Source organism: Macrobrachium rosenbergii, chromosome 4, assembly GCF_040412425.1.
Source record: "Macrobrachium rosenbergii isolate ZJJX-2024 chromosome 4, ASM4041242v1, whole genome shotgun sequence".
NCBI classification, from domain to species: domain Eukaryota; kingdom Metazoa; phylum Arthropoda; class Malacostraca; order Decapoda; family Palaemonidae; genus Macrobrachium; species Macrobrachium rosenbergii.
The window spans coordinates 8,037,537-8,047,500 of NC_089744.1; the positions used below are offsets into that span (position 1 = coordinate 8,037,537).

A 9,964-nucleotide genomic window follows, 5' to 3' on the forward strand; every position below is an offset into this window, starting at 1 on the left:
CTCTCAAACGACAAGAATGTCTGTTCAGCGATGCTTGTCACACATGACTGCTGTAACAGACCGTTCTTGATGAACCCTAACGAAATCTCTCTCTCTCCCTCTCTCTCTCCCTGCATGTGGTGTGTGTGTGTGTGTGTGTGTGTTTTCTAACATAAGAGAACATACCAAAGAGTGTAAATCTTTTATTTCCTACGACGCTTTTGAAGTCGTAGAGCAAGCTGCTGGTGAAACCTCTCTCCATATCCTCGAGTCGTGAAGCATCAAACAACTGGTTCCATCATCGAACACTCAGTCTTCTTCTGCCCCTCTGTTTATAGCTGAAGATGCTTCTTCGTCCTTTTCGTGCCCTTTTGGTCACTCAGTTTTTATATTTTGAGGCGTTAGATTTGTTTTCGGTTGTGATATCTATATTTTAACATTAATGATTTTCACCGAGCCTTATGTATTGATTTTAGTTGTTACTTTTGCATTTTAGCCCTGATGATAAAGCCTTGCTTTGAAACGCTGGCAGGAAATAAAGTCGAAATATGCAGCACCCCCTTTTCGTCCTCCTGTTTTGTACTATATATATATATATATATATATATATATATATATATATATATATATATGTGTGTGTGTGTGTGTGTGTGTGTACACGCACACACACACACACACACACACACACATATATATATATATATATATATATATATATATATATATATATATATATATATATATAGTATGTAAATGGATAGGTAGATAGACAAACACACACGATATATACAGTATATGTATATATATATATATATATATATATATATATATATATATATATATATATATATGTGTGTGTGTGTGTGTGTGTATGTATGTATGTATACGGAGGTGGACAGTAGACAGGCAGATAGATAGACATATATATACGTATAAATACTGTATATATATATATATATATATATATATATATATATATATATATATATAATTATATATATATATTCTGGTAGATAGACAGATTGTTAGATAAACAGTTGAATCTCCCAACACCAGCTATAAAGTGGTTTTAACTGCTCGGTCACGTCATCTTTTCCGTTCTCTGAACGATTGTATGTCAGGTTAATGAACCTTAAGTCACTGAATTTAAAACTCACTTGGTATTCACTGTAATTGCCACTTATCGCGTTGGCATATATATATGACTGTGAAATATTTTCTGTTAAAACAGAAATCCATCTAATAAAAGGAGCCCATAAAAATGCCAAAATGTAGAAAGTTAAGGCTATATTTCAGAGAACAACTGACTCTCTCTCCAGGCAGGTAATGAATGGGATAGAGTTATACCAAGAGATCCAGAGGTCAGCCGTTACGTCACTCCAGTGGACAATTTCTCCTTAATCTTCTTAATCGCTGGTTGGGGGAAGATTTTATCTATAATATCTGAGTCCCAAGCTCCTTTTGAGAGGTTCATCGTATTTCTTTGTGTAGTCAAAGCTGATTCTACCATCTGGCTCTTGAACCGGCAACTGCTGCTATAAATTAATACGACACAAATTCCAGTTTATTCTGTGATTACAGTTATTTATATGGTTAAAAATAGCAGAGCTCTGTTGGCCGTACCTAACTGAACATTTATGTTGTACTAATCTCTGGGGGAGTTATTTGCCTGTAAAACCGATGTAGGATTGGTCACAGTCGAGGCAAGGGATTCTGTATAGTTCTGTGTCTTTGGGGACTGGCTTTTGGTGTACGTTAATCAGGGATTTGGCTAAGGTATTTGGGTAGGTACAAGCAAAAGGGTTAGAGTTTCCAAGTGTCTGTGTCAACGTCTTAATCCTGTCCAGGTGGGGATTTTTATTTTATTGTTGGGAGTCTCTCTAGTCTTGTTTTGAGGGGGTAGTAGAAAATTATGTTAGCTTCGTGGATCGCTTTCTCAGTTATATGGTCAGGGTACGTTAAAGATGACAGCTGCTCATAGATTAGTTCAATTTCCTTTTCCAGGAAATCCGAGGAGCAAATCCGAAGGCTCTTGAGAATAAATTGCTGGCTACGCCAATCTTGATAGAAATGTCATGATAACTAAAATAGTGAATGTATGAAAGTGAAAATGTTGGTTTTCTGTATACAGGAAATTTGTATTCTGGCGTGTCTCTAATCATTAAAACGTCAAGAAAAGGAATTTTGTTGTCTGTTTCCCATTCAACTTTAAATTTGATGCTGGGCACTAATGCATTTAATTTTGAAAGAAATTCGTTGAAATTACCCCACCAATTATCCCAAAATGTTAGGATATCATCCACATATCTCATCCACAGCATGTCTTTAAGTTTGATTGCATTTATTATTAGAGTTCCAAAATATTCCATGTAAAGATTGGCTAAAACAGGACTTAAAAGGCTGCCCATGCTGCACCCGAATTTTTGTTTATAGAATGATTCCCCGAATGCAAAGACGTTATCTGATACACATAATTCAACTAACCTTATTATTTTATCTAGGGCTAGTGGGAAATTATCTAAATAGAGGGCTAATTTTTCTCTCAAAAACTGTAGAACATCCTGTACTGGTATTTTTGTAAACAGGGAATCAACATCTAAGCTTAAAAGTTTATGTTGTAAAGTGGATCTCTTGGTATAAATACCTCTTTTCTGTAACTCTATCCCATTCATTACCTGCCTGAAGAGAGAGACAGTTGTTCTCTGAAATATAGCATTAATTTGTTACATTTTGACGTTTTTATGGGCTCCTTTTTTAGATATATACTTATAGATATAATTTTTATATATATATAATATTATATATATATATATATATATATATATATAGAGAGAGAGAGAGAGAGAGAGAGAGAGAGAGATTCACACACATATATATGTAATGTGTATATATATATATATATATATATATATATATACAGTATATATATATATATATATATATATATATATATATATATCAGGGGGTGGCTCTGGAGAAAGGGCAAGGCAACAGTCACTACCACATATCCTCCCCACCTCTAGCCAGACCTTCTTACCTCTTTTCTCTTACCTCCTTTCAACACTACTCGAGTGTATGTTCTTTTCTTTAACCTATCATCACCCAGTCTTTCCACATGACCAAACCGTTTTAAAACAATCTGAACCATCATCTCACTTAATCTACCATTTTTATAACTTTCCATGTATCTCCACATACCTGATTATTATAGGTCTTTCCTTGTGCCATTTATTCTATGTAAATAATTAATCTGCAGTTTTTTCCATATTTTTTTCATCAATATCCCACATCCACAATTCATATTCATACAGGAGAGTTGGCTCAACATTCCCCTCACACGTTGTCATCTTAGTTTTCTCAAATACTTAAAGTCTCCTCCGTCACCTTCGTTGCTTCTGTTCTGTGACTCTCCTCTTCTGTCATCATATCACCATTACTACATCTTCCTGGCTTTCTTTTACACTAACTTTCTAACTATTCATCACATTTAACTTTCTCCTCCCCAAAACACTTCCAGATCCTTTCGCTAGTCCTTTCACCATCTCCTCACTGTCATCTTCTCCCCTCCGTTCCATTCGGTGCTCTCAATGTCTCTCGTCTTCTTTTTGATAAGCCTATCCGCCCTACTGTGTCCCTGTACACGATCTTCCCTTTTGCTTTGCAAATAAACCTAAAATAACCTCTTATCCTTCATCTATGCTTCCCATTTCCTCATCCCATCACATATAGCTTTTATTGCCTCTTAAACCTTGATCAAACCAATCTGCCTCTAACCCTAACCCATCTTTCATCCTTTTTCTCCTTACATATTCTTCTCCTTTCCTTCTTAATTACCCTTACAGCCAAGTCTTCGCCGCTTTCTCTATACTTAAGCTTCTATGTATTTCAATTTTCTGCACTTTTATGTGTATTCATGTTCTTTGAAACAATGTTTGATGAATAGTGTGATGAAAATGACATTGTGGAGTGTCACTTGACGTAGTCCTTGTCAAAAATATTGCAGTTCGCCATCAAATCTTACCTCGCCTAAGCTTCGGACATTATCATGACTCATCTCGTTTTTTATTGAATCATAAAATCTTTATTACACCTTTAGTCTATTCTACGTGTACTTATTAATTTTACTACTAACCGTTACAAATTAGATGAGGTGTCCTGTTTGGTTACATAAAGTTTCACTGGACGGGTTGGTAGATAGCACTCTGCTGGTAGGATTCTTGTGCCAATGAAGAATTTGGTGATAGAAATTCATTTCTCGTTATAATGTGGTTTTAGGTCCCGTTGCTAGGTTACCAATCGGTTCTTAGCCACGTGAGAGGTCAGTGGTCTTTAAGGTATACTTAACTTATTTGGGGGTGGGGTGTTCTTTGAGTTTCATTTGAATGTGGTTTGAGAGCCTCCTCTCTCTTCCTACCTCGAAACTGAGTTAGACCAAGGCTGTTAGGGACTCTGTGAGTGCCTGGTGGCCGACGGTAATCCTGATGTTTCAGGTTAGGTGGATTCGTACAGGAGCTTATTTATCGTAATGGAGATTTTTATAGTATTAGTGAGTCTTTATGGAATCTTTCAGTTTATTGACAAATTCCATTATAATGACATATCAAAACATTCAGTGAAGATTATGAGTAGTTCTGAAAAATTGATTTTATCAGCGATTTTTTTTTTTTTTTTTTTTTTGGAATATGAAATTTTAGTATCGGTGATTACAGATAAATATAACATTATCCCTAACAGATCCAATGGATGAAGAAGTTCAAAATTAAACTTGCTAATTTATGTCCTTTCCTAAATTATTAGTTTCAGTCGTTTTGTGATTCGATAACGCACACGAGTTATTTCAGTCTTAATTATTTTCAACCATGAAATTGTACTTCAGAAAGTGATGTCTCAACCTTTATAGCGAATGCAGGTGTAGAGCTTAAAGTAGATTAACGTTAATATTAAATTTCTTCGTGAAATATAGAAGAGTACATCTCAATTTGTATCCTGTAAATCTTTCGAGATAATCTACTGCCACCTTATATAAGATATAAGGTTTTTTGGGGGTACTTAACACTCGATTGTGTTGTTTTTCTCTTCCTCTCCCTCTTTAATATACCCCAGCTGCGACCCCCAAAAGTTAACCGATAGCCACAAACGTTATTCAGTATCCCAGTCAGCTTGTCATCTGGATTTTTAGGAATTGCACCCATGCTGTTTCCTCCTCGTCCCATTCGGAGATGAAAGGTGGCCCAAAGGATAAGGTGAGTTACCGCGCAGGCTGAGCGCAGTGAAGTCAAGCGGCTAGCTAGGGTGCTGAGTGTTTATACGCCTTACCTGCGCCTCTTTGAATTCATAGCATTGTTTTTGTTAATATCATATTATTTCTTCAATAAACTTACACATAAAATACAAACTGAACATTGGAAATGAACACCAAAAGAAAAGGCACTTAGAAAATGATACAAACTTTGTTTATTTAACACTTAATTCTATCAAATGTTTATCAAAATTACTGAACTGTTTTTTCATTTTTTTATAACTTTATCTTGCAATGTTCGCTTCCCATTCGAGTTTACTAATTTCATTCTAAGATAAATTCTGCATCTAAAAAATAATTAATTATTCCCTCCAGAACATCAACATTTTGCCCTTGAAATTCTACAGTACGTCTATATAATACTTTTTACATATGAGATCCAATCCCCACTTGTTCCATCTGTGTCAGCTGAACCTAAAGATGGATACTTATTCTTAAACTTATGTGCTATGAATAATCCCAAATAACTTAAAACACTCATTCTCTATCACAGATTCTGGTTCTCCCTCCATTAAATTTCCTATGACAGTTCCCTCATCCTAAATCTCATCGGTTACAGTTAAGAGACGTTTCACAAGATATGCAGAAAGACTGTATATACGAGTATACCGCATACGTAAAAACACACACACACACACACACACACACACACACACACATATATATATATATATATATATATATATATATATATATATATATATATATATATATAATCATTTTGACATTCCTTACAATAAAAATTGCAAAAGGCCAATCATATGAATAAAATAAACTGGGGTAAATGCTCTCTCTCTCTCTCTCTCTCTCTCTCTCTCTCTCTCTCTCTCTCTCTCTCTCTCTATATATATATCTATATATATATATATATATATATATATATATATATATATATATATGATTAAATATCATTTTCACCTTCCTAACCCCGGATAAAAGTAGTCTTATTTATATGCAAGAAAATCTCTCTCTCTCTCTCTCTCTCTCTCTCTCTCTCTCTCTCTCTCTCTCTCTCTCTCTCTCTCTCTCTCTCAAATAACTGGCTATTTCATACACATGAAAACAACTTTTAATAAAATTTTGCCCTCTCTCTCGCTTTCGTGTTGAATAGCATTTCCTCTTTGTAGTTAAACAAACATAGGTCTAGGCCTAATTCCAATTTTGTCAATCTTAACCAGTGAACATGGTTTATTTGCATTAGGACTCGAGTGGAAGATATTGCATACTGTATATTCTCTTTCATTGCTAGAATTATCCATATAAACCTACGGTGCATTCAGTTATGCAAAACGCTCTCCCCTCTCTCTCTCTACCTCTCGAAAATAGCTGCCCCCTTCCTTTGCCTGATAAATAACAGGCCCATTTCATGCACATGAAAACAATTTCAATAAAATGTTCGTGTATGTGTGTGTGTCTCTCTCTCGTGTTGACTAGTATATCGCATTTGTAGTTATCTTAACTACACATAGGTCTAGGCCTAATTTCAAGCTTATCACTCTTGACCAGTCAAATATGGTTTACTTGCATTCGGAATCGAACAGAAGATATATTTGCGCACTTTCATTGATAAAGGTGTTCATATAAGCCTATAATTAATATTTTTATCACAATTTTAAATGTAACAGGTAGACTAAACCAAACTAGAGTCAAATGTTAAATACCTGAATCAACGGTGGCATTATCATGCACAGGTAAACGTTGGTTCGGTCTGGTATCATCCTTCAATTTTCTTGCATTTCCAGGGTAATAATTAAGCAATTCACGCATGAGGTTTCTTGCATGATCGCTTTGTTGAAAATGAACCGAACACACTTCGTTTTTGGTGTTTATATGGTCACTTAGACGTTCACCCATTTCCTACACATTGAGGAATCTGTAGGGAAACGGTAAAAGCTAACCTCTTCACTTCAAACACTGCCCTTTCTGTGTTACAGCATTCATAAGTAGCACATATCACCATGGCAATGACATACTAAATTCCAAAAGCATTAAGAATTGTCACAAATTCGTGAGAACCCCCGTCTACCTGTTGACACACACAAGGGGAAAAAGGTACTAGCTTGCCCAGCGACACCATGTGACGTCATGCGCGGGAGAGTTGAAAAAACGACTTCCGCGCAACTTAACGTATCTTACATCTTGGGCTGACCATTCACATTCTGTGAGCTCAAAGTTTTACCCCTGCGCTACGAGAACAAAATAGTAAGAGAAAAGCCTTTGAGCTATCACATGCTCATAAAATTTAGTCTACTCGTATTTAACGTCTATCAGAATTCTAAGGTTCTACTTCCAGTAGTCAAAACTTGTTTTGACTACTATTATTTTGGTGTCTAAAAATCAGACAAAACGGGTTAGTCTTAAAACCGTTTTCTCTGAGCAGTGTAAGACCGGCCTAATAACACACACACAAACACACACACACACACATTATATATATATATATATATATATATATATATATATATATATATATATATATATATATATATATATATATATATATATATATATATATATCTGGTAAAAGAGACCAGCCGATTCTATAAATATGTTTAAAACTAATACGAACTCTCTGTTACGATGATGAGGATGAAACTACTATAATTAGACTTATAAATAATGTATCTGAATTTCACTCACAACTGACATAGATTTATATCCATTTTGGTAAAAGAATGGACTAGGTAGCATTCCCACTCACTTTCACATGAGTGAGTTTGAATCTCACAACAGAAGAATAGAGCAATCATCATATAAATACACCGCTGGTACTGGCAAGCGTTATCTGAAGCGTTATTTGTCACTGTGGCTACTAAAAACAAATGTGTCCAGTAAACGTGACCAACAATTATATATACATATATATATATATATATATATATATATATATATATATATATATATATATATATATATATGTAGATAGATATTTATATATATAAAATCTCACGGCTACGAAAGCCGTATGGGTCAGTTCCAGCTCGGGTAAAATATATCGGAAGTTAAGAGTTGTAAGAATGGATGAACTGAAATAGACTTACAGTCCTCTCGGTAGCATGGTGGACTACGGGAAGTCTAACTCTTGCTAGTGTGAGCGGGTACGAATTTCGCTACGGAAGGTGCAAAAATATTTAAGAGTACATAAGAGAGTAAATAAACGCCCATCATATATATATATATATATATATATATATATATATATATATATATATATATATATATATATATATATATATATATTATATGTGTGTGTGTGTGTGTATGATATCAATATATATATATATATATATATATCATATATATATATATATATATATATATATATATATATATATATATATATATATATATATATATATATATATATATATATAAATTTGTATTATATGTTTTTGTGGCTGTTTATTTAAGTATGACGAGTATTGGGCAAACAAAAACAGCAAAAGCAGAGAAAGATAAAAAAGAAGCAGAAAGTAATGCGTTGTTTTCAAGCAATGCTGAAGAGCGGTAGTAATGCGATGTTCCCCCTTTTCTACATGAGCATATGTAATCGTAAAGCTGAACCAGTTTTAGTGTAAGATCTGAAGAGGTTCCTAAGGACAGAATCCGAAGTAGGGGTGACGAAAGAATTGCACCTCTTTGTTTTAGGTCTGCAACGATGGCGTGATGGTGTTGGCAAGACATATCCTTGTTTGTGGTGCTTTTATTAAGAGCAGTTGGCGTGATTTTTCTACTGGCAGGTCGAGTCTACAGGGTGTGCGAGGCTCAGTGGCGCCTGAATTGTCCAGCGGGGGCCGTATGAACTACCGAGATCAATACGATGCAGGGTTGGAAGTAAGGGCGCTCAGCTAGTATCCTACAGTCAGCTTGGTTGAGCGGACGTCGCACACAAGTGCTCCGCAACCCGCCATGCCTGAGCCGCCCTTCGGCAGCGTAGACAGCTGATATCTTGTTGTATTTGTTGGCCAGCCATTGTGAGGCTGGCAAGGTGGCTGGAGCCAAGTGAGTGCCATGGTTGGTGAGTGACGAGGAACAGTGCTGGGCGTGCCCTCTGATTCGTCACCTGACCTCCGCCGCCCGCACAGTTGACCGCCGTGACCCCGCACAAAACCTCCTCCTCCACCACCAATACCGCCACCATTATGAAGAGCTCCGGATGGTCCCTGGCGCGACTCGCCCTACACCTCCTGGTGTTGATCACCCGTTCCTACCGCACATTCGCCGAACCACCCACGTGAGTATTCCTAAATTTCCACCACCTTCTAGAAATAAAAAAATGAAAAACAAAAAATCTCACGCCCACACCTGCATCCTCACGCCTACAGTAGTGATCACAAAGGCACCACCAAAACCACTCGCTTTTGTCATCTCACTCCACCCCACTCCATCACCTTTCATCACAGAAGCAGCAGCAGCAGCACGGAACAGCACTATCACCTTAGGTTCTCTTCAGAGGAGGGTTTTGAACTCTCTCTCTCTCTCTCTCTCTCTCTCTCTCTCTCTCTCTCTCTCTCTCTCTCTCTCTCTCTCTCAGCCACCGATCCCCCACCGTCTCCTCCACGTAGGTTTCTCCTCCCCCCTCCTCCCCTCCCTTCCCTCTCCCCTCCCCTGAATTATTTCCCCATTTGCAACATCACCTTTCAAGTCCATCCGAAGGCTCCTTTAGGCCTATACCTTCTCATCTGC

The 9,964-nt window shown here is 36.4% G+C and overlaps 1 protein-coding gene across 15 annotated transcripts in view; it reads left to right on the forward strand.

The window, feature by feature from the left end:
• The first annotated feature begins 9,030 nt into the window (after positions 1-9,030).
• Rdl (Resistant to dieldrin) overlaps positions 9,031-9,964 on the forward strand; it is a 401,707-nt gene continuing 400,773 nt past the window's right edge. For 11 of the 15 annotated variants that reach the window (XM_067089643.1, XM_067089664.1, XM_067089657.1 and 8 more), the window contains exon 1: positions 9,129-9,512. In XM_067089643.1, coding sequence (XP_066945744.1) covers positions 9,421-9,512 — 92 coding nt within the window. In that variant the 5' untranslated portion in view covers positions 9,129-9,420. Of the gene's footprint in view, positions 9,513-9,964 lie in introns of all 15 variants that reach the window. The other 4 variants (XM_067089673.1, XM_067089681.1, XM_067089770.1 and 1 more) reach the window with 3 other exon arrangements.